The 25,596-nt window shown below is 48.7% G+C and overlaps 1 protein-coding gene across 1 annotated transcript in view; it reads right to left on the reverse strand.

Moving 5' to 3' along the window:
* The window catches only part of Actn1 (actinin alpha 1), a 93,699-nt gene that overhangs the window by 8,905 nt on the left and 59,198 nt on the right, over positions 1 to 25,596 (reverse strand). The window contains exons 4-14 of the mRNA XM_029484394.1: positions 23,578 to 23,664; positions 21,511 to 21,598; positions 20,974 to 21,052; positions 18,253 to 18,334; positions 16,979 to 17,064; positions 9,212 to 9,304; positions 7,791 to 8,021; positions 5,618 to 5,765; positions 2,649 to 2,799; positions 1,540 to 1,648; positions 524 to 664 (exon numbers count right to left, since the gene is read on the reverse strand). Of these exons, the coding sequence (XP_029340254.1) occupies positions 524 to 664; positions 1,540 to 1,648; positions 2,649 to 2,799; positions 5,618 to 5,765; positions 7,791 to 8,021; positions 9,212 to 9,304; positions 16,979 to 17,064; positions 18,253 to 18,334; positions 20,974 to 21,052; positions 21,511 to 21,598; positions 23,578 to 23,664 (1,295 nt within the window). The remainder of the gene's footprint in view (positions 1 to 523; positions 665 to 1,539; positions 1,649 to 2,648; positions 2,800 to 5,617; positions 5,766 to 7,790; positions 8,022 to 9,211; positions 9,305 to 16,978; positions 17,065 to 18,252; positions 18,335 to 20,973; positions 21,053 to 21,510; positions 21,599 to 23,577; positions 23,665 to 25,596) is intronic.

Here is a 25,596-nt window from a genome sequence, read left to right on the forward strand (position 1 = left end):
CACCCCTTTATCTTTAAGATATTGTACTACACACACACACACACATATATACCTTATCAAAATAATTCAAGTACTAGACTGGGTATGATGACATACTTCTTTAGTCCCAGCACTTGGGCAGCAGAGGCAGGAGGATCTCTGTGAGTTTGAGGCCAGCATGGTATAGATAATGTGTTTCAGACTTTCCAGAAGCACATAGTGGATACAAAGATCCTGTAGGGGTAAGAGGCTGGAAAGATGACTCAGCAGTTAAGAGCACTTGTTGCTCTTACAGAGGGCAGGTGTTCAGTTCCCGGTATACATACGACTACCAACAACCACCTGAGACTCTAGTACCAGGGGAGTCTGGGTGCTATATGTAAGTGGTGTACATGCATGCAGACAGGCAAAGCACCCATATACCCAACATAAAAATAAAGAAATCTTTACAAACAAACATGTGACCTCATGTGCTAACACTATTAATCTACGGAACCATTAGGATGTTGCCCCTAAGAAGGACTAGCCTCTTGGGGTTACCCACCTGGATCTCCTCGATGGTATGTACGATGAAGGTGTCCTGCAGGTCCTCCATGGCTCCCTCCATCCAGTTGTTGAAGGGTGCAGCCCTCTTGGCGTACTCTAAGTAGAGCTGGTCGATGGTTTCCAGCAGCTTCTCTGTTCGCTGAGAGAATCAAGTGGGATGGAATGTTTAGCAGAGTGACATCCAGAGTCAGCATCCCAACAACCCCAGCATCTTGGTCTAGGAGCACTGGACTGGATGAGGCAGAAGGAACCAGCTCCTGAGTGGCTCTGAGTCTTGGTTGTCAATTGACAGGGCATCTCACACTAGAATCACATGTCCTGGCCCCAGGAGGGTCTGGTTTACAGAGTAGGACAGCTCTCAGAGGGCTGGAGCTGCAAGATGAGCTAAATTCTCTGCGGTGAGAATTCTGGTTTCTTTAAAAACACAGAATATGCACCTTTTACAACCCCAGGTGTGGACCCGGGGCTGCTCTAGGTTGTCCACAGCAGCTGGCTACGATTTCCTTTCGTGTTCTAGCAGGGGTGTGATTTTTCGAGCTGCAGATAGTTTCTGCAAATGTGTGACAATTTGAAATTCTGGGGACTCCTGACAGGGTATATAAATGCTAGGGCCCCGAGAGGTGTTGTAGGTCAGTGGTTGTTGTGGTTTGTTAAAATAGTTGTGTACAAAGAAGAAACAATAAGAAGTTAGATAACCTAATGAGGGTTTGAAGGCAAAGATCAAACTTGGCCCAAAGAGCTCAATGCCCCCAAACAGCAGGAAGTGGCTTACCAGTAACATTACCCCCCTTTCTCTCCTACCTAGTGTTAGGGGGTAGAAAGGGTGGAAGAAGAGGGGTAGAGAAGAGTGGAAGAAAGAAGTACTCACAAAGTAGCCCAAAAAAGTCCAGCAACAGATCTACACTCACACATTCTGGTCAAAGTGAGTCATTCCAACAACAGGTCAAGAGCTAGGGATGGTGCAGGGAATCATGGGAACTCATAAAGGCAAAGAACCAAGGGGGAGGGTCCTACCTCTAAAGCTTCCCTCCGCTTCTGAGTGAGAGCCCCTAGATTGTCCCACTGGTCACAGATCTTTTGGCAACGAGCGTTGACACTTGGCGAGTCATAGTAGTCCAGCTCACTGTGGAGTGGGATGAGACAAGGGGTCAAGTGACAGTGACACAGGTGGGCAACGAGAGAGCTGGGGGGGACTGTCATTCCTGTTCCTGGGCATGTTAGGAGCACTAACAGTGCTGGGGGAACTGAAAGTGCTCTCCTCCACACACCATCCGCACCCTCCCATCCCTGCCTCTACCGGAAGCAGGGTCGGTGGCTGCCCCTCCCCAACAGTCCCTGCTCCAACCAAAGTTGACGGTGACTCTAATGACCAATGACAGGAAACTGCTGAGGTCCCAAAAGAAAATCCAGAATCATGGACCAAGGCTTGGGAGCCGAGCATGGTGACTCATGTCTATAATCTTAGCACTCTCCTGAGAGGCCGAGACAGGAGGATTGTCACATGTTTGAGGCTACCCTGAGCTACACATTGAGTTCTAGGCCGGCCTAGGCTATAGTTTGAACCCTGTCTCAAGAGAAAACTAAAAAACAAAATCTGGGCTGGCAAGAAAAGGCACACGTATGTGCAAGCCTGAAGACCTGAGTGAGGCCCTGGAGCTCACAGTAAAAAGAGAAGGAACCAATTCCTTCAAGCTGTCCTCTGACCACCATTGCACCATGGCATGCATATACCCCCACCCCCACCCCCACCACACACACACAAAATTTAAAAACAAAGCAAAAAGTAATAAATTTGTGGTAACCAAACCCCATTAATTTTATGCAAACCTAAAAACTATTAATTAAAAGGCAAAAATCAAATAAAATAGGGTGTGGGCACCCTCTGGTCTTGCCCTGGTAGTAGGTGATAACCAAATATCTACACAAGAATGGAATGGCTGGTGCTCTCTCCCACCAGGCCTTCCGTATTGCCTCCTTCCCACATTGGCACAACTCTACACCCCACCCCCCAGCACCATCTGTCTGCATATTCCCTATTTCCCACCCTCATCCACAACAGCTGAGAAAGCAGATCTCAGCCTCATGCTGGGGCACCAAAGGGAGAGAGGTCAGAGCGGGCGTACTTAAGCTCCTGGGCAATGGCTGCGATCTGCTCCACGCGGTCCTGGTGGGCAGCCAGGTCACTCTCAAAGGCCTCGTGCTTCTTGAGCAAGGCCTTGATCTCAGACAGGGTGGCTGTCTCGTAATCCTTCTGCCGAAGCATGGCTTCTTTGCCTGGGGGGATCAGAGAGTGGGGGTGGGGGGAGAACACGGGTGAGCACAATCCAGGCAAACACGTTTAGTCTAGTTGTCCAACTCTTGAGCCCAGAGGCTCTGCTTGTCAGGGTATTTCCCATGGAGGTGCTCACTGTGCAGCAATCTACAGGGAGGACATGCAGCAAGAATGTCCAACTATGGGGAGGGACTGGAAAGGCCACTGCTCCCATGGAAGATTTCCAGACCATTAAAACTACTTGTATATGAAGGTTACACGGGAATATGGAGAGATGCATGAAGCCAGACGTTCACTTTCTAACATCAGGAAACACAGCAATATATGCTGTATGGAATAACCAGGAAAAACCAAAATGAAACAAAACAAGCCAAGCTTTCCATCAGTGCCCAGGTTTAAAATGTTCCTGGTCCTGTGGGTGAGTCCTGAGAGCCCTGCGGGGGTCTGCTGTCCCAGACATTCTCAGTGTAGTCAGTGGTCTGCACCCTCTGCTGCTCACATCCACTGGTGGCTAGAGACTTCTCAGACCATCACCAATGTCCCAGCCTAGGGCAAGGGCAGCTCTTGTATTTTGGAGCCTGAGGAAGGTAGGGATGAAAAATGACCTCCCTAAAAAGCTTCCAAGCTGCCTCAGGAAGGACCCTCTCAGGGCAGGCAAACTTAGCCTTGCTTACGTGTAACATCCTCTGTGCCTGGGCCACCACAGGATGTTCATACCTTCTTGGTCCGAGAGGCTAAGAGCTGTGCTCAATAGTAAAGCATTTCTTTGTGGTATTGAATCCCACCCCCCTTCCCCTTTAAAATCATAACACAGTAAGTTTAAATTTAATTTACAAATAAACCCACTTATCTATTCCAGTATAAATTATGTTTTCTGCTTTAAAACTATTTAGCAGCACACACTATCAGAATTCCTATTTTGGCTTCATGGTCTTCCTGGGTACAGTGGTCCTTTAAGATCTGTAGGGAACTCATTTCAGGACCGCTAAGAATAGCAAAATCCCAACATGCTCAAATCCCTTATATAAAATGGCACTAATCTCCATATATTCTCCCCTATACTTTAAACCACTCAGGTTGCTTATAGTATAAATGCTATATAGCCAGTTGTTCATCCATATTCTTTAGGAATTATGACAAGAAAACATAAGCTCAACATAGCCATAATTCCTCTTTGTTCTTAGTGTTTTGCTTCAAAGTTGGTTGAATCCAGAGACATAGAACTCATGGATGTGAATATTTACTTGGCCAGATGTCTCCAACAGAGCTTCTCATTGCTCTGTGGGGCACCACACACAACCTCCCCAGCTGGTCCTGAGGTAGATATCACCATGGATACCCCTGTGTACACACAATTTCCTCCATGGTTAGGGTTAACTCCTTAATCTCAAGAAATGAATTCCTGTTGGGTGTGGTGGCATAGGCCTTTAATCCCAGCACTAGGGGGGAGAGGCAGTTGGATCAGAGTTCCAGGACAGCCTGGTCTACAGAGTTCCAGGACAATCTGGTCTTCACTGTGAGTTCTAGGTCAGTCAAGGTTACATAATGAAATTGTTTCACATCAAAACAAAAATAAAGTAAAACAAAAAATACAAATGAGGGCTGGTGAGATGGCTCAGTGGTTAAGAGCGCCGACTGCTCTTCCAAAGGTCCCGATTTCAAATCCCAGCAACCACATGGTGGCTCACAACCATCTGTAACGAAATATGATGCCCTCTTCTAGAGTATCTGAGGATAGCTACAGTGTACTTACATATAATAATTAAAAATATATATATACAAATGAGTGAATCAGGGCCATCTCTACCATTCCTGTCCACTCTGTACCTGCACGTGTACTTAATTATATGGGATCCTAAATCTGCCCACTTAGCTGGGTGTTTTCTTATCAAGCCAGGCCACTCCCAGATGGCTATAGAATGTGATCCTCCCAGTTTACTTCCAGCCAAAGGCCAAAGGAACATGACCCAGGGCTGAATAAAGCATTCATATGGCACCAGTGACCACTGGCTCTGCCTCAGGGGCTCCAGCCAATATGGCAAGTGAAGTGCGAGAAAATGGGCAGGAGACATTCTACACTCTACACCAGCGGTACTTCACCTAATGCTGTGACCCTTTAATACAGTTCCTCAGGCTGTGGTGACCCCCCCTCCAGCCAGAAAGTTATTTTTGGTGCTACTTCATAACCATAATTTTGGTACTGTTATGGATCATAAATATCTGTGTTTTCTGATGGTCTTAGGCGACTCCTGTGAAAGGGATGTTTGACCTCCAAAGGGGTCGAGACCCATAGGTTGAGAACAACTGCTCTAACCCAAACCAGCTTCTGAGGAAAAGCCCCATCCTGTATGACTGTCTCTCTTCAGTTAACCTAGATCATCACTAAGCAGACACCAGATGGCCAGCCTAGACAACTACACAGGGGGGACATTAACACCTACAGGTCAGAGATTTGGAAATAGACAACTTGATTTGCTTCTCAGGGACTGAGAGCCACTCTGAAGGACTTGGGAAAATCAATGGTGGTAAAGCAAACAAGGAACAAGTAGTGCTCTCACAAAACCGCTCTCAGGGATTCTTCTCAGCATGCCTGCGACCTTGCCATTAAACTCTTACAGTCCTAGGAGGTCAGTTCTACTAATGTCCCCACTTTCCAAACACCAAAACTAAAGCAACGGAGGTTAGTGAACTTGTCTACTGCCAGAGAACTCTGCGGAGACAGATAAGATGCCACCCACAAAAGCAAAAGAAAAGAGTCCTAACTGGTGGTGGGCTGGGTGGGAGTTGGGGGGTCGGGGGCGGGAGCCAGCTCTGCCTCACCATCTGTCCAGGCTTCATGGATGGAGGCCTTCTGCCGGAACTTCTCTGCCAGGTGGTCCAACCTCTCTAGCCTTCGGATCTCATTCAGCAGCCACTCCTCGTAGCCCTTCTCGGCCTGTTCCAGGCAGCCCCAGGCATTGTTGATATCCTGCAGGGATGGGAGGCAGGGGCTCAGAGAACCTGGAGAAGGCTGCAGCCTTCCAGGAAGAGATGCTTCTAGATCTTAGCACACCTGCTCACCACAGTCAACTGCCTCACCTCTCCTCTAGTCATTTCCCTGACTCTTAGATAGGGAGTGGAATCTGAGTCCACGTGGGCCATCCAGCTATGGAGCCCTCCTGCATTGACCAGCTTCCAAACGGGATCCCTGCTAGTCTCAGAGGTCCAAGATCAAGTCAGAGGACCAGACCAATTAAGAAGGAAGCAATCTGATACACACTATCCAAGATTTACATCATCCTATTAAGCCAAGGGACCCAGATTCCGGACATCAGGCTCTGGAGAGTAGCTTGGATGAGAGAATCAGCCACGATCACGGAAAGAAAGAAATGCACGTGCCCTGTGCATAAGGCACCCAGCCGGCACAGCTAGAGCAGAGCCAGTTTGAGCACCATCCTCCTGGCCACACACCAGGCATTTATTTGCCCCACATCAGAGGCACTCCCTCTATTTCTCAAGAGTACCTGTTAGCTCACAGTGACTTTAACAACCCCCAAAACATCTGATTAAGCCCTGGACTTTAAAGGACTGGTATTCCAAACTGCTTGCATGACAGACACCACAGGCCTATTTTCTCTGTGCAAGACCACCTTGCTCCTGCCTCCTCCCACTTGGCCTGTCCTCTCTGGTCCTGCTCAGTATGTCTGGGTTTTGTTTGTTCTATTTTTGTTATTATTGTTACTCGTTGTTTGAAGGGATAAAAGGTTCTGCCTTAATGACTCTGCCCTGTAACTTCCTGGCTCAGAAAGTCGTGGAGAAGGATAAAGGCGAAGGAATGGCAAAAAGACAAAAGGGGACATAATGGAGGAGCACTCGTGATACAGAAGATTGATTGCAATATTAGGGTTTCATTTTAGTTTTCCAGATAGGGCTTAGCTATATATCCTGGGCTGGCCTCAAGCTTGCTGTGATCCTCCTGCCTCAGACTCCCAAGAGCTAGGATTACAGACATGTGTCCCTCCCAACTTGTTATAGGTGTTTTTGTTTGAAAGAATCTTATATAAAACTTGCTTTAAGAGCCACTTAAAATTATATTTATACATAAAGATTAAAACTAGACTTGGTAGCATAGGCCTGAAATCCTAGCAACTTGGAATGCCAAGGCAGGAGAATCCAAAGTCAAGGTCTTCATGGGCTACAGGGTAATAAGTCTTAGGCCAGCTTGGAAGAGTTAATAAGACCCTATCTCACAGAAAAATAAAATAAAATAGGGCCTGGGAATTTGGCCTTATATCAGAGCACTTGCCTAACATTCATGAGGACCTGGGTGACTGGGATCCAGGGCCTAGGATCAGAAAATAATGGTGGTGATAGGAGGAGGAGGAGGAGAATAGGAGGAGGGGAGGAGAAGGGGAGGAGGAGGGGAGGAGGAGGAGGAGAATAGGAGGAGGGGAGAAGGGGAGGAGGAGGGGAGGAGGAGGAGAGGAGGAGAGGAAGAGGACGAGGAAGAAGAAGAAAATAAATTTTAAAAATCTTTTCTAATTAAAACAAAGTATACAGTAGGTAGTAAGATTATAAATATCTTCTAATTTTAAATATTTTACTTATTAGCATATTAGAACCATACTAAAAAATGATTTTTATTTAAGATAACAAAAGTAGGTTTGTTTTGCTTTGGTTTTGCTATTGTTATTTTATTTTGAAAGTACTCGAGGTTATATGAAATTAAAAATTAACATTACAGCTTGGTTCAGTATGACCACATATTCTGTTTAAAACTTTACTTTTTTTTTTTAAGGTGTAGGGAAGTTTAGAATACTCTGGGGTTGAGATGGACAAACCTGAGCTAGAACAGTCTGGGGAGAAAGTGGCTGTCCCTTTGTGCTTGGGCTCACGCATGCGTGGTAGAATATAAGAAACATGGATTATGTTTGTAGGTAGAAGAAAACCCACCTCCATGCAGTTGGGGGATGGAAGTGGCCAGGCAGGCCCCAGACTTGCCCCTGGCACTCACCGAGACCATCCTGCCCTCGGAGGGCATGAAGGCAGGCCGGTTGCTGAGCCGCAGCTTGGTCTGCAGCGTGTTGAAGTTGATCTCCAGCTGGCACTTCTCCTGCACCTTGGGCGGCTTGTGCAGGCGTCGATAGTCTCGGAAGTCCTCCAGCTTCTGCTGCATGGCATGCATGGTGTTCTCAGGCACCCGATTCTCCAGCCATGGGATGGTACGGCGGATCCACTCCAACAGCTACGGTGGCAAAACAGAGGAAAGGCACAGGGTAAGGATGCGCAAAGGCCAGCTTGTCTTTCTTCCACTCTCCCTTCCAATTAACTACCTATGAAGACCTCACCATGGCTTGTAGCAAGGCTTCTGGGTGCTTCCTCCAAGTTGACCAGGATATGGTCAATTCAGAGCCCACACCCCTCATCTTCTCTGTCCTGATATGGGAAGAACCAAAGAACCACAGGATTCTCTAAGAGCAAGGAGACCTGAGCTTAAGTCTAGCCAGGCCTCAGTTTCTTCATCTACACCAAGCAGGGGTGTAATAGAATGGGAACCTCTGGCTCCAAAAGGAAGAGGCTAGCTTCTGGGACAGCCTATATTTCTAGCCTGGAGCCACAGTGAGGGAGAGGAAGAAGATCCAGGATGGATGACAGGAAGCATACGAACACCTGCATGATGCCAGGCATGACCCACAAAGTGACTCACAGGAATACTACATGGTCAAGTGCTACTATCACCCCCACACTATGGAGGAGGTGCCCAAGGCTCTGCCAGGTCACGCAGCCTGCTGTGGTGACTGGCTGGAGCAGTGAAGCAGGGATTAAAGCCAGGGCAACTGGCTCTCACTCAGCTGGAGGGCAAAGCCACTGAAAGGCCAGGGGAGCAGTTCAAAGGGCCGGATTCTGTCCCAGAAGAAGCACCTTAGCCCAAATGGTAGCTGGTCAGCTGATTAACATCTTCCCATTCTGTCCCCTGCTGGCCTGACTACTAAGTACTAAGTACTGCTAAGTACCAAGCCTGAGACAGTACTGAGCCCTCTCAGGCACATGTCTTCTAAGTACTTGGCATAGCCCTGTACTATGTAGTTCAGGCAAAACTTCCCCAGGGGCAGTTTACCAGACTGCAAATGCTTCTAAGATCCCAGGCCTCAACTCCCATTCAGTAAGTGAAAGAAAAAGCAAGAGCCAGAGAGGTGAAGGCATTTCCCAGGCCCACTGTAGCCCAGAGACCATCTTTCCCGTTGTCACTTCTGCTCTCCCAGAGGCCCCTAACCAAGCTGTCCTGTGTTAACTGTGATTGGATCATGCACTACACCAGCCTGGGACTGTGCCCACAGAATGGCAATACAGGTACAGATCCTGGGTGCTTCACTCTCTCAGGGTGTCATACATGGCCTAGCTGGGGCCAAGGTAGAAGAGCAGAGGGGTACCCACATCACTGGCCAGCTTCTCATAGTCTTCCATAAGCTGCTCGTTCTCTTGATTGACGGCCAACACTTTGCAGATGCGATTGGCTGCTGTTTCTGCCTGGAAACGAGATAGAGAAAGTCATGACCAGCCTGACCCAGCAGCAGGGGTACCTAGACACACCTGTGCCAACAACCCCTTCCACCCTGTTATCCCATGCGGTTGGAAAGAAGCCCCTGAGGCTCCGAGTCACAACCCTCTCCCTCCACTGGCTTCTGCATCAGCACCTCTTTGCCAGCCCTGGACAAGGGCTGATTTCCATCATGCATGCTGGGAAGAAATGAATCAAGTAACTGAGGCATCCAAAATCTCAGGCCAGGGGGAAAAACAAAGAAACTCATGCCCAGCCTGGAATTCCAGGAATCACAGGACTGGGGATTTTGAGCTGGATTTGATGGGATTTTGAAGATGTGAGTCTTCAAGTCTGAAAGCCTGAGGAGAAAGTGCTGGCTGACAGTGAGGTCTCTCAGTCAGGACTCCTGGCTCAAAGCCCTTTAGAGAAAAGCCAATGTTGTGGCAGTGCACAGAGGATAAGATGTAAGGCATAACCCAGCACTGGTGGCAAGCCTAGGAAACCCAGAGCAAATACTGATGACTCAACTAAGATCACACCGTGCACCAAGCACTGGGCCACGACAGACCAGAGATCGTCCTCAGCATTGAGAAGAACAAGGGATGGAAAGGTAACTAGCCACAAGGCCTAGCCCCATGAGACTCGGCCTCTGGAGGATGGAAAAGATGCTCTTTATTCAACAGCAGCAGGGACCCTGTGCTCCAAATCCACTTCAATTAAGTGAATTTGGTTATTTTGTTTGTTTGTTTTTTTGAGATAGTGTCTTATCATGTAGCCCTGGCTTTCCTGGAACTCGACTCTTGTAGATCTGGCTGGCCCCAAATTCACAGAGATCTGCCTGCTTCTGCCTCTCAAGTGATGGGTATAAAGGCATTTGGTACCACGCCTGGCCCACTTGAGTGGTTCTGAAGTTGAGTTGCTTCCTTAAAGCTCTTTTGGGACTACAAGGTAGAAAGGAGACAGTTTAGGTATAAGGGACAATGCCTATGAGCCTGTGAGAAGGTAGATTTGAACCCTGAGACCCTGGGACAGGTGACCTGGTGTAAGAGAAAAGGCGGCAAAACCCAAATTTGGTTGATGAACAAAAAGAACTTCTGTTATCACAAAATGAGACCGACTGTGAAGAACTTCCCAAGAACTGGATGGAAAGACTAGGACATGTGGCTTTTTTCTGAGAAGAGTTTTTCAAAGAGGAAATGCCAACTAAATCCCATACCTGGTGGGGGAGTGTTCTGGGACCCATAAGGGATGGGACAGAGCAAAAGTGTCCTAACGCTCTCTCAAGGGAAGCATCAAGAGTCTATCCTACAGCGTGGGTGCTGGAACCGCTGGGACTCCAGAAGGAGAGCTTGGCAGTGAGCAGAGGGGGTCTAACAGTCATCTGGACAGGGACTCTGGGACTCCCCGCTCTCATGAAAGCAAGGTCTCCTCAGACATCATCCCTGCCCTCAACTCAACCCTGTCCTGGAGATGGCATGGCCCTTTGTCACACAGATGTCCTGCTTGTCATCCTTCTTGAGAACCAGTGAATAACTGTGGAGAATTACCTGAGGCACTGAGGAAACCGTTGCTTCCCAGGAGCCTGACCCAAAAGGCAGGATCCACAAAGAATGAAGTTGTAAAGCACTAAGACAGTCAGTTCCATGAAGATGGCTGAGGTGATGATGTGCCTGGTGTTACCAAAACTCCTGCTGCTGAAGTTAGGGCAGAGGACCACAGGCAACCAGGAGGTGCTACGGCTGCAGGCACCGCCATTAACAAGTCATGGGTAGACCCCCCCATTGTAGATAAACAGGCTGGCCCGGAACTTAAGGTTCTCCTGCCTCATACCCCAGAGTACAGGGATTACAGGTGTGCAGCACCACGCTAGCTTGCTGCTATAGTTTCTAATGTAATTAGAAATAAATCTCACCTTAAATGTGCTGTCCTCCAGATGCACCCTGAAATCCTGGCCTCAACAGCCATAAACTTCCACTTGTTTGCCATGTTGGTAGGCTGAGTAGGGTCTATGTTTGCATCTTTTTTTGGCTATCCTGGAACTTGTTCTGTAGACCAGGCTGGCCTGGAATTTAGAGATCTACCTACCTCTGCCTCCCTAGTGCTGGAATTAAAGGTGTGCACCACCACTGACTGGCTCGAGTTTGTACAGCTTTGCCAAGGCCTGTGGACCATTCCACAGCCAAAGATGACACCTTTGGAAGAAATCTGGGGAAGACTTCCACCTGTAACTCCTGGAGGCTTTCTGCAAGGATCTCACCCTTTTACAAACAAAGCCTACATCCTGGCTTGTCCTTTTTGGGCTAGCCTCATCAGGAGAGAGAGCCTGAGGCCTCCACCAGCATGCCAGAAGGTCCTTCCTGCCTTCGGTGAAGTCAAGCCCACAGAACGCCAAGAGTGCTTTCTTTATAAAGGGTCAGTCTGTGAGCACCTGTGGGTCACCTTTAGGGGTAGTAGTCCTCTGATCTTTGAGAAGCAGGTTCTTGAAAGACAGAGGCTGTCCTCAGAACACTGGTTCTCCCCTTCCTCGGCAACTCTGAATAAGCCTTCCAGGGGCATAGGTGACACGTGCTCTCAGGTGGCCTCCTAATGAAGGGAGGCTTGTCACTACCAACTAACCTCAGTCAAAGAGGCGAGACAAGTCAGCTCAGCTGGCCCTGCAGCCCTCACTCATGGAATGAAGGGAATCAGACTGCAGATGGCAACAGCAGCCATCCCAAACATCTGACTTCCCCTCTTCAAAGTTATAAGAAGCCCATGGCATGGTGGGAGCTGGAGTTGTGATAGGGGGGCAACAGCAGCACCAGGGAGGGACTTGGCCCAGGAGAGGAAAGAAATGGCCCTGAGAGAAAGGCGGAGATGGAAGCCACCTCAGAGTCAGGCTGGCTTCTGACTTTGGGTTTTCAGTGATGGAATGGGCTGTTCTAAAACCCATGCATAAACCAGGCTACCCAAGTCTTTCCAGATGACAGACTGCTTGAGATAATATGTAAGCAAACATAGATGCCAATGAGCTGAAAAAAGACCCCAGAGAAAGGGGCCAGATGTGCATTTTCAGTCTCTGTGACCACTTTCAACCATACTATGTGTTCAACTTAACATTTGTTTACACAGGGTTTCTCTATGTAGCCCTGGCTGTTCTAGAACTTGCTATGTAGACCAGGTTGCTCTTGAGCTCTGAGATCCTCCTGCCTCTCTGCCTCCCAAGTGCTGGGATTAGAGACATTATTACTCACCACACCTGCCCACACAACATTTAATTTTATATTATGATTGTTTTCAAAGCCATGAACCATTGTTCTTAGAGACTTAGCTATCCTAATGCCAAACTTCCACCCTGATAGTCAGAGTGCCAAGTCACTTGAGACAGGTCCATCTATAGAGAGACTGTCATCAATTAAAGTGTTATCAAATATTCAAACTAGGCCAAGTGACATACCAGGGCTCCATCACCCACAGTCCGTATGTATGACTACGACAGGGATCTCCTTGTTGATGCTTGTAGTAAATTTCCCTAATTCCAGCTTGAATTGCCTTTCCATCCTCCCCAGTCTGCTAACTACTACTGCCTAGTCTATCCCTTCCCCCAGCCTAATCTACTACCCTTCCCCTGGGTTTGCTAAGCCCAGCAGATCATGGCTCCTAGCCCCAGAAAAGAACTTCCCCAAGACAAGCAGGCTAGAATAGGTTTGGGGACACATATCTGTCCCTCTTCCTGTGCCTCAATTTCCTCCAGAATTCCCTGTTCAGTAGTGACCTAGTGGTGACAGCTTCCTCCCCTCTCACACCTCTAAGCTTCTGCCTTAGCTGTGCTGACCGTTGCCACCACTGTTAGTAACTCCTTAGTGATGGTCTCTGCCTGTCCCTAGTGGTACCCAAGCCTTTCCTGGGAGCACCTTATCTCTGTGTAGGCCTCCAAGCTCCAAGCCAATGCTCACAGAAAGCATCCCGCAGCCCCACAGCTGTCTCTTCAGCACAGACCCGCTGCAGTGCAAGCCCTGCTCTGAGCACTGCCTCAGATAGCGTCTGTGAACGGGAATACTCTTTGTCCCTTAGAAGGTTTACACTAGTGGAGCGAGTGATTGATGGACAGGTGGGTGGATGCAGGCAGCTCCACCTGTCCCTAAACAACCAGAAACACCCGCATCAAATCAAGTCTTCCCATTCAAAAGCCAGTCCTAGAAATAGCTCCCAAGAGACCCCCAACAGCACTAGCAGCATAAACAAAACCTTGACAAACAAAACAATGCTCTCCACCCATCCTTAAACCTGGGCAGGGAAGGGAAGCAAGGAACTAGAACCCAAACCAGCCTGCCAAACCGCAGTTGGTCCTCTCACCCAATGAGGGCAGTCTCTCGGCAGCTGTGGCCACCATATGCTTGCACATCAATGTGCACAGACACTTGCGCATGGCTATTCGTGGGGACCTTTCTTTTTTTCTTTTTTCTTTTTTTAAAGATTTACTTATTTATTTATTATATGTAAGTACACTGTAGCTGTCTTCAGACACTCCAGAAGAGGGAGTCATATCTTGTTATGAGATGGTTGTGAGCCACCATGTGGTTGCTGGGATTTGAACTCGGAACCTTCAGAAGAGCAGTCGGGTGCTCTTACCCACTGAGCCATCTCACCAGCCCCCGTGGGGATCTTTCTACTTCTATTATGTCTGACTGTCCAGGGAAAGATGTGGAGAGGAGGGTGAGCCATGGATATAGTTCTGGAAGGTGTTTGTCACGGTGACTCGCCACAGAGGGAGTCAAGACAAGAGTGTGGAATGCAGAAAGGCTCCTTCATCTCCTCGCCCTCCCACCAGAGGTTCGAATCCCTCCAGAGCAGATCTTTCTAGACAGGTGCTGCTGGATGAGTCTTGTTGAGGTCTCTGACCAGGAGACCCAAGGATCAAACAGGGCACCCCACACTCTGCCACACTGTCAGTGCTCCCACTCTGAGGTATGGACAAAAGCATGAAATGGTTGCAACAGGGATGAAGAAAGGGAAGAGAGCACAGTAAGGAGGGGGAGATTTCAGAGGAAAAGCCACAAAAATCCCACTCTCTCCCCAACACACAGGAGATATACACTTCCCTTCCATGTCATGCATCTATCTGTGCATGCACATGTACACACACAAGTGCACACACACACATATACACACTCCCCTCCTGAGCATTGTCATCAGCCAGGCCACAGAGAAGGCATCAAAGACAGGCAAAGCCAGTGTCAACAGGCATGGAACCCTGGGCAGAATCCTTAAAGGCAAAGGGCCATAAAAAAAGGATCAGGATAGTTGGACGGAGGGGAGAGGCCACCTCAAGTCAGCCTGGCCGTGCATTCTATGTGGTTAGCAGGCTGAGTGTAAACACCCCAACCAAGGCAAGCAGAGAGGCTGCTTATATCCCGGCTGAGGGGGGAAAGGGGGGGCTTCAGGAGAGGTCATCGAGAGAGCAGCAGAGGTGGGGGGGGGTACAGAAGAAGAGTTGGGAGGCCAGCAGGGAGGATCCCTTAGAAGCTGGAGCTGGCCACTGAGGAGCCAACAGGAAGGGCTGCATCCTCTGCAGTCAGTAGAAAGGCAGGTCCAGGTGCCCATCCGCTGGGTACCAGGGCTGCTGCCAGCTCATCTGGTTGTCTTTGGGCAATTTTTAGAGGTGCCTTTTCCTAAAGGTATTTCTATGAAAGAGAGAAAGAGAGAGGTGGGGGAGGCACACTGATTTTTTTATAAGACATTTTTACTGCTGGACATGAAGCTTGGTGATAGAACGCTTATCTAGTAAGCACAAGGCCCTGGGTTCAACCCCAGCACCAACATGAAGGGGGGGAAAAAAAAGCCAGATGGTGGTGGCGCACACCTTTAACCCCAGCACTTGGGAGGCAGAGGCAGGTGAATCTCTGTGAGTTCAAGGCCAGCCTGGTCTACGCATTGAGTTCTAGAACAGCCAAGGCTACACAAAGAATCCCTGTCTTAAAAAACAAAAACAAACAAAAACCAAAAACAAACCAACAAAAAGACCAATGGGGGAAAAAAGAAAGAAAAAACAAGAAAAGAAAAAAGAATAGCTTCCCTGTTCTCTGCAGGGTAGTTTTAGTAATGAATGTTCAAGGCTCCACAGTCTATGGCACCCAGGTGGTATTCTTATATTGTTTGCAACTATCCATGAAAGGCCTGGCTGGCGAGTGGCATCAGGGCTCTGGCCTAGACATCAGGGAGAAGGCACAAGACTTCTCCCTGCCCTGGCTGCTGCCTAGATTGATGGCCTTGGTCATGCAGGAAGAAGGAAGGTTCAGAAGTGACAGGAATCATGGGTATTTAAGGGAATGACTTAGGATTCAGGCTCTGACAGCTTGTCTGCCTTCCCCTCTGGGGAGGGTCCTCTATGCCCAGTGTTCACCGAGACACAAAGGAAGGCTGCCAAGAGGCTGGGCTTCTCTGCCATCCCTAAGTGTGCTTGTCAGGCCTCTGAGAGTGTTTAACCCTCTCTCACTCGGGAACTACTGCTGCTGTCCGTGGAGGGGGACAAGATGGGCCAACAGGCAGCCGGGAGAGTGGGCAAGGCCAAGGGCGAGCTCACCTTCTGCGCACCGAGAAGGCGTGGTAGTGACATGAAACATTAGGTCACATGGCCTTCCCCTCCGGCCTTAGCGTGCCTACACATCTGCACAGAGAAGGAGAAGAGGTTGAGGAGAGAATAGAGCAGTACAGAGCCAACTCAAACAGCAGCAGCGGACAGAGAGCACGAGACAGAAGGTGAGGGCGCAGGAGGAGAGGAGCGGGCCAGAAGGGACAGTGAGCAGACAGGGAAATGAGCAAGGGAGGCAGGGGTGGGGGCAGAACCTCCCATCATGCACTTCCGACAGGTCACTCAGAGGTCACGAGGAACACGTGGCAGGCCTAGGGACCAAAGCCATGAAGGTTTCTGTGGTCACAGCCATGTGCTGCTTCTGGGAGGGACATCTGCTGCCCCAGTTAAGCAGGGTAGTGAGTGACAACTTTGGGTTTTCCAGTGCCTACAGCAGGAACTGGACCTGGCTTTATACCCTCTGCCTCCCAGAGCATTCTGGGCCAGGGTACCAGAAGGGGCCTCACTGTCTCTTACATCCTCTCCCTTCCTCCCACAGGCCATGCTGTCTAAGAACACAGTGGACAGTGCCCACATGGGGATCCCAAGCAGGATAGGGTTCAAGGCTGGAGACAGACTTGTTAAATCGTACCTGAGGGAGAAGGTATATGACACCTTTGCAAACTGGGTAAGTGAAGAGAGGAAGTGTACAACAGCCCAACGGAAGCCCCCCCAATCCCCCACCCCCAGTACTGTCAAGCCTGTCACTCACACAGGGGTGAGACTTCGGCTTATGGTCTCCTGCAAGCAGGACCCACTGATCTCTCATACACCCCACCCTTCTGCCTGTGTCATGTAGCCGGTCCCAGAGGACTAGCACTTTATATGTTTTCAGTACGGATGGATGGTAAGAGACAGCAGAAGTGCAGAGTTACAGAGGAGGCAAACAAGACCTCTTCATAACCACAGCTAACTACCCACAAGACTAGAACCAGGCCGTCCAGACCCCTGCACTGGAACATGGAGGGATGGAAGGAGGGAGGGGGCAGGAGCAGGGCTAGGATCTGGCATGAGGTGTGCTGGGCGTAGAAGGAGTAGGGGCCCCAGGTACCTTCTGGGCTCCAGAGAAGGCATGATAGAAGCTAGACACATAAGTCATAATGGCTTTCTCATCTGGCCGGGCAGTTCCGACGATGTCTGTAGAGAGACAGAGAAAGAGCTGCAGTTAAAGCTACCTTAGCACATCTCTCAAGGGGTGTGGCATACTGTGAAGTGACCTTGCCAAAAGGTCCATCCTGAATCTAGCCAGCTTTCAGAGTCAACTTCCAATAACAGGAACATGGGTCACAGAGGCATGGATGATCTGATACCCCAGGAGGCAACCAAGGCTATCCTACCTGGCAGCTCTCCTCTAATCACAAGGTCAAGGGCATCAACAGATGGGGTTAAAGGAAGGAGAATGTGGCCTATAGAGCTCACCACCCAAGAATATGCACGGGCACAGCCAACCCACCCTCAGTGGCCATTTTAAACTAGGGGACTCTGGTCATGCACATGACATGACAAGGATATATTGGAATCACTGTCATATTTGCTAGGTGTGAAACAGTTTTTGTTGATTTGTTTTTGAGACAGTCTCACTGATACAACCCAGGTTGGCCTCAGATTCATGATCCTCCTGTCTCAACCCCTGAGTGCTGAGATTGCAGGTACATGTCACTACAACTGGTCTGTAGGAAGTATTTTAATTACATTCAAAAATACCCATTATCTTTAAGGCATGTACTCAGAAGCAGGTAGTGGTGACATGAGACTTGAGATTCAGCACAGTCCAAAAAAAAAAAAAAAAAAAAAAAAAAAAAAAAAAAAAAAAAAAAAAAAGATGTGACAGAATGTCAAAAGTCCTCCTGGGATGGTGGGTGTTATACCATCGTATGCTTCTGTTCATGTTTGGAATCTTCTTGAAGAAATTGTCAAATATAAAGGGTTATCAGGAAAACAGAGCTGGGGGCAATCTTTGACAATCCCCCTGCCCCAACACTACCCACCCTAGACTCTCTTCAGCTCCTCACTGTGGGGCTAAGACACGTAAAAGGCACATGAGCATTAGGACTAAGGAGAGCTTAAGGGACAGTGGCCATGGTTCCTGCTTCTTCCAAGGGCAAGGACAGAGCAGGAAGGCCTACCTTCCCTTCTCCAGAAAAACTTGCTCTATGCTGCTTGCGTGCTGTCAGCTAGTGCCTCTTCCTCCGAACCACACAGAATCCCCGGCAGGGGAGGGATCCCAAGCTCTTCAAGCTGAGGTCCCAGTGGACAGACCCACTCCTTTCATGCCTCAGCTGCTGGGGGCGGGGGTGGGGGGTGGGCAATGGAGAAAGCCCTTACCTTCAGCATCCAGCATCTTAGGGATGTCCAGGAATCTCTCTGCCACATCAAAGGCCGTGTTCAGGTTTGTGAGTGGATCATCCTAAAGGAGAAAGCACAAAGTGAGCCTACAGAGAGGCACAGGTCACAGTGCATCGCAGCTGGGAGGAGATGGGCTGTGTGTGTGTGTGAAAGGGTGACTTCAAGGCCTTTTTTAGGGGTCACTAGTTTGAAACATTCTCTTCCCCCATCACGCTTCAGTATGGAAATGGGGGAAGAGAATACATAGGCCTGATGTTAGAGTTGGAGTAGAAAAGAACTAAGAAATGGGATTGAGAACCATCAGTTCTGGCAGGAGACATGGGTAAATGACTCAGACTTAGTCCGTCCCCCCTACCCCCCGCCACCTCCGGTCTGAACTCAATAGTTGGGATAGGTGCTCTTAACTCGTAAAGATTAGTGACAAGTTGAAGCTGACCCACCATGGATTCCCATGTGTTGGGTTATTCTAAGTAGCCATGGCTTTTTTAGTGCCTCTGTGATCTTTTTTCGAAAGCTAAATGGGGAGAGGTGGCAAAGGATGTTGGGGACTCTGGGATCCCTGCAGCCCGGAGTGTACTTCAAACATGGAGTTAATGTAAAATGAAGTTAGGTGCCTCCTCAGCCCAGCAGGCCACACTGCTCAGTCAGTCTCATAAGATGGTGCGGCTGCTGTGGAGGGTGGCATGGAGGGTCCTCAAAAAGTTATACTCCTGCATAAGGCTCAGGGATTATTGTGTCAGGGGGCTGGGGGAGGGGAGATTGTAAAAGCCGAAGAGTTGACTGTGAGACTGTAGACTGTAAGACTGTCGCATCCTATAAATGCTAGAAGCTATGCCTGTGACATGAACCTCACTACAATGTCTGCCTATATGTGACCTGAACAACGGTAACACGAGTCGACATGCTAACTCAGAAGGAGGAAAGCCTCAACCCTACACAAAAAAACTGCAGGCGGCTAAGGAACAATGAGAGCTGGAGAAACAGCCTGCGCCAGGGAAGAACACAGCAAGTAGTTATCAAATACCACATGGTCAGCCCTGAAGACAGAATCCTACAGGTAACACATGGACTGAGCAGCTTGTATTTACATACTTAGGAATACACACACACCATTCCTACCAGCAGCAACAACAATAACTAAAGAAAACAACAATAATTAAAGAAAACAACAACAATAATTAAAGAAAAGGTGGCCGTGGTTTTGAAAGAGAGCAAAAGGGAGAGGGGGGGACTCATGGGAGGATTTAGAGAGAGGAAGAGAGAAATGATGTACTTATGTTAATAATCTCAAAAAATATTGAAAAACATGTAATATGGGATTCCCACTGGATCCAGCAGTCCTTGGGATTCTGAGAGGCACCCAAAGAATTGAAACTGGAGTGTCAGAGAGATGTATGCTCTGGAATTCAGGGCAGTCTCGCTCACGGGTCAGTAAGTGGAAGCCAGGAGCTCTCCATTATGCACATGACATATGGGACAGTCTGTGACATACAGGCCATTCTCCCCCATGCCAAAGCAGCTGAGCTGGTAGGCTGGGACTCACTTCTCCCTTAGAGGGTAGCTTGAGAACAGTGGCTCCTGCCCTGCACACAGGGCAGGCCTCAGGCTCCTCCCCATTAGGGTGGGAATCTGCTCTGTCCACCTCTCACACACACACAAAAAAAAAATCTACCCTAAAACCAGAGGCCCTGCCACCACCACCAGTTGCCTGGGTAGGAGCCATCAGGGCTTTTCTGGTTCCTGGTTAGCAAGAAGCCCCAGGGCACAGATGTGTCTGCACAAGGTGGTAGGCTAGACACTCCCCTCAGGTATCCTGGGGAAAGGGGAGAAACAGGCTTGTCCATTCTAGAAGACCACCTGCCAAGAGGGCTATACACCCACAGGTTCCATTTTCATTCCATTCCAGATCAATGTACAGCTGGGCAGAGCTCATGACACCAGTTTCATGGTAGATAAAATAGTTCAGGACAGATCTCACCGAGGTGTCTAGGTCAGTGCCCACTGGCCAGCTTGAACACTCACAACCGTCATGCGTTTACAACAGCCTCGCCTCCTCACCCCTCAACATACACGTCTCACACAAGAAAATCACCAAGTGAGCTGACACTCAGATAGAAACGAAGGTCACATAATGGCACACGACTTCAGTCCCAGATACTTGGGCAGTTGAGGGCCACTTGAGTCCAGGAGTTGGAGACCAGCCTGAGCAATATAGTAAAACCCATCACCAGCTCAAAAGCATAAATAAAACTGAGGGGGCAACACAAGAAATCAAACCTGCAGTGCCTGCCAGGGACACAGGGACAAAAGGACACAAATGTCTCTCTGGATAAGAGATGCTTTATATCATGAATTAATACAGTTACCTTATGACACCAGAAGTAAGGGAAAGGAGAAATGTCTCCTTGCATACCATTGCTCAAACACGGCCACCTCAGTGCTGGTAGTAGCTTTCTTGGTGGACTATATACGTGCAAAGGGATCCGGGATGTGCACGCTGGGTAACGAACAGAAAAGGCATTTTCCTGCTTGCTTCTGGATGGGGCTCAGTGTAGCTGGTCCATAAGGCCAACAACTTTCAGGCTGGACACTGGGGTCCCAGAAGTGGTCCCGTCCTGTCTTCCCTCAGCTTGTCTCCACCCACTGGGGACCAGTCATCAAGCAAGAGAGGACAGCATGAGATCAAGCGAGCACAAGTACCTTTCGAAGCTTTCCATAGTCAATCAACTCGGGCCGGTGTCGGTGGATCAAGGCACAGAAACCAAGACCGTCCTTCCAACTGTCCAGGGAGAGAGGGGGGGAGGAACATGACTTCTGATGTTTATTATGCAACCCTTTGAAGTAGGATTTAGAAGACAGGGATGGGAAGGGAGACTTTCTGCCTGCCACATTCCCAGGTATTAGGGTCAAGGTTTTTTGAGTGTTTGGCAAGTCGAGATGAACCCACCATACCCACCCTACCCAACACGTTCACTAAAGCCCATAGCCTTAGCCTGTTGATCTGGAACCCTGGGCTTCCTGACACAATCTTGGGGGTCTTGCCAGTGTCACAAATATCAACAGAGGTGTGACGGGCAGCAGTCAGGTCCAAGACACCACAGGGAGGGATGGCAGATTCAAAGGGACATACCCTTCCCAAGAACCACCCTTCCCCACTCTCTTCCAACCAAGGGTGGGGCAGGGGAGGCCCTGAGGAGACAGGCCAGCCTCATGTGAGCCCCTGGCTGCAGCACTCACCTGATGTGGAAGTTTTGGATGTTGACATTTTTATATGGGGCTGTCTTCCTCTGACACCACAGGAGTAACCCTTCTTTAGCTGAAGTCTCTGTGGAAAGGGGGTGGAGGAAGGAGATCAGTGGGCTGACCCAGGGGAGGGAGGACACTACTCATAAGAGGCCCTGCAGGAACCTCAAGAGCTCAATTCCATTGTTACAAAGCAGGAGGAAGTGTAGGCCACCATGTCTATTTGTTGGGCAAAGTTGGAAAATTTATTTAAGAAACAAAAAAGCAAGCCACTCACACCATAGACTAAAACGTCCAGACAGCAGCAGCTTTCTGAGGTTATCTGCCTAACTCCCCTCTATTCAAGAGATGACTGTAATATAAGGTAAGTCAGCAACTGGTGGCTGTCCCAAGGACGGCTGTAAGCGTCCATGAAACTGACATGACCAGAAGCCCCTTGACAGGGTGAGCATGGAGAACAGGGAAAACAGGATGCCTGTCCAGGCTCGTCTGAAACAAGGCTTCTTCCTGATACTGCACTGATCTGGCTCTGGTGCCCTGTCATTGTATGTGGATAGGGCAGGTATCTGAAAAGCCAGGCACCCAAGGGGATGGTGAACTCCCGGCTCCAAGGCTGCAGGCTGCACTGCCCCTGTGTGTCCAGATCTGTGAACTGCAGGTGGTGCCTTTACTACTAGCGGGTGTTCCCAAGTGACCTCACATATTTAATTTATAAAATGGACTTTTAAAATAATGCTAAAGAATCAGCACAAATGCCGGGCGTGGTGGTGTACGTCTTTAATCCCAGCACTCGGGAGGCAGAGGCAGGCGGATTTCTGAGTTCGAGGCCAGCCTGGTCTACAAAGTGAGTTCCAGGACAGCCAGGGCTACCCAGAGAAACCCTGTCTCGAAAAACCAAAAAAAAAAAAAAAAAAAGAATCAGCACAAAGGTTATAATGATTCAAGTACAAACAACCAATTATAAAATTGGCACGGGAGCCAGGTGTGATGGGGCACCCCTTTAATCTCAACACTCTAGAGGCAGAGGCAGGTAGATCTCTGGGGGTTCAAGGGCAGCCTGGTCTACACAGCAGCTTCCAGGCTAACCAGAGGTACATGGTGAGATCCTGCCTTGAACTAAATAATAATCTATTTATGAGTTGGCATGGGGCTGGAGAGGTGGCTCAGTTCCCTTGCAGGGTTGAGTTGGGTTCCTAGCACCCATGTTAGAATAGCTCACAATCGCCTATCACACCAGCTCCAGGAGCCAATGTGTCTGGCCCCTGAGGGCACCAGCACCCACCTGTATAACCACACACAGACACATATGCATATACATATGCATATACATATAAAGTAAATCTTTCCGGGACTGGAGAGATGGCTCGGTGGTTAAGAGTACTTGTTGCTCTCACAGGATTCACGTTCGGTTGCCAGCACTCACACCTGGGACGCTGACAACTGTAATCCCAGTGTCAGGAGATCCATGTGGCCCACTTCTGGACGCTGGGGCACAAGGCACGCACACAATATGCAGGCACACATTCATGTAAAAACACCCATACACATAAAAAATTAAATCTGTGTATTTTAAAAGCATTTTATCTCAATCTCGTCGTTTAAAAAGGTGGGGTTTTATTGTATGTATATATAATGTACATAGAAAACCCTGAACAGTATGTGATAAGCAGAATATCAGGTACAAAGCTTTAAAAAAAAAAAAAAAAAAAAAAAAAAAAGGCTGAGTAAGGAATACAGAGAGATTACTCTCATACTAAGGCAACCTGTGCACACCTGGAAGGTGGCCACCAGGGGGAGCAATGATCGCATCAGTGGGCATGGGGCTCCCCTCACTTTCCTAAGTTCTGTTTCTTATCCTTTCCCGCTAAGGGCCCAGTGAGGCTTTTAGACACGTAAACCACAACAGCCTTGGCAAAGCCAGAAATGCCGCTGGGCTGACATACTTTTGGGGGTTATTTGAAATCATATGAGGGAGTTCTGGATGAGCCTAGAGAGGAAGACTGGGTAGGGAAGGCAGGGGGAGAAGAGTTTGAGAAGGGACAGAACAGAGCAGAAACCCACCTTCCACAGAGATGTCCTGGATGGCAAAGCGGAGAATGATGGTCCAGATCATGCCCAGGGTCATCTTCACATTCCCATCCACAATTTCTACAGAAAACAGTGGCAGGACACGTTAGGTGGATCGCAGCAAGACAGACACGGGTTCTCGGCAGTGCAATGCCACGCCACTTAGACATCAAACATCACAAACTGCCCATTTCCAGGAGGGAAAAAAATTACTGACGTATCCATTCATGTATTTATTTGCGCAAGGGATCAAGCTCACACACCTCACACCTAGCACACACAGATCTCACCGCTCCTAAGCCACACCCAGCTCCACACAGACACTTTGATTGGCCAGGAGAGAAGGTTACTTGAGGTGTGAGGAAGGAACAGGTGAGTCTCTTGAGACAGTGTATTCATCAGAAAGGATGCTGTACACCCTGAACCACGGTCACCCAGTCTGAGGATGGGAGGGGATGGATTTCTAAGCCCTCACGTAGGTGGGGAGGGGGAGGTCGATGAAACGGGGTCTGTGAACAATCACAGCTCTCAAAATAGCCACTCCCTCAGAGAGCCGGAGGGAACAGAAAGCTACACACGTCCATTTTAAGAGGTGCCATTTACAACCCTCTGATTGGTCAACCTCAAGATGCCCCAAGTTTTAAAATAGATTTTTGTTTTAAAACACACTCAAGATGACAGCTCAGACACCCTGCTATATTTAGTACTTGCACTTTTAGGACCTTTCATGCAAATTCTATCACATTTTCCTTTCTTTCTTTCTTTCTCTCTCTTCCTTCCTCTCTCTCTTTTTCTCTCTCTCTTTCTCTCTCTCTCTTTCTTTCTTCCTTCCTTCCTTCCTCTCTCTTTCATTTTTTTTTCTTGGTTTCTAGAATAAAAATATAAATCAAAACTAGAGAGATGGCTCAGGAGTTAAGAGCAGTGGCTGCTCTTCTAGAGGACCCAGGTTTGATTCCCAGCATCCACACAAGGCAGCTCACAACCATCTGCAATTCCAGGTCCAGGGGATCCAACGCCCTCTTCTGGCCTCTGCAGGTAAGCACACGGTGCACAGACCTTCATATAGGCAAACACATGAAATAAAAGTAAGGACAACTTAAAACAAATGAAAACTATAATTTAGCCTAAGCCACAGAGCTGTTTCAGTCTTGTGGGCTGAAAGGTGAGGCTCAGCTGAGGCTCCTTAATCCAAACCAGTTTGCAGAACCGGACAGTAAGCCGCAGGCCCATGGCAAGCTACTCTCAGTGAAGAACAAAGTATCCGAGGGATGTCTTACTTATTCTCCTCCACAATACTACTGGCGTTGGGTCTGCACTAGTGTGCCAGGCAAAGGAACACCAGTGTTCACTTGGGACACAAAGCATGTTGTAACTTGCTAACAGAGCCCCAGAGAGTGACGGGCCCCAGGCTCATGTCAGAGTCCCAGACAGCTGTGGTGGTAGACAACTGTTTCCCCTTCAGGACAGTCAGCCCGAGCTCTGCAGGAACTACTACAGGGGAGGCATTAGATGAGTCTGTAAAGCTGGGGTAGGTTGGGGCCATGTACCCAGGCTGGCCTGTTGCTCCTCCTGCTTCCACCTCCCAAAGGCTGGGATTGCAGGTGTGTGTTACCTACCGAGCCCCACCTCATAATGACCTTTGTAAAAGACAACAGCTCTTCTGAGCCCTTTGGGGGGGGGGGTCAGACGATTCTTTTACAGGGGTCATATATCAGATATTTACAATTCATAACAGTAGCAAAAAGCACAGCTATGAAGTGGCAAGGAAAATAATTTTATGCCTGGGGAGGGGGGGGGGTCACCACAACCTGAGGAACCGTATTAAGAGGGTTGTGAACCATTGATCTAAAACCTCCAGTACTTTGTCATCTGTACCGCTAAAAAGGTTTAAATTGATATGCGCAGAGTCTAAGCTCTCATTGGTAAACAGGCGAGAGAGACATGAATAAATACAGAACTTGAAATCAGCCATCATGTCCCCAGATATTACATTAGTTAACTTTAAACGCAAAT

This window comes from Mus caroli, chromosome 12 (genome assembly GCF_900094665.2).
Source record: "Mus caroli chromosome 12, CAROLI_EIJ_v1.1, whole genome shotgun sequence".
NCBI lineage: Eukaryota > Metazoa > Chordata > Mammalia > Rodentia > Muridae > Mus > Mus caroli.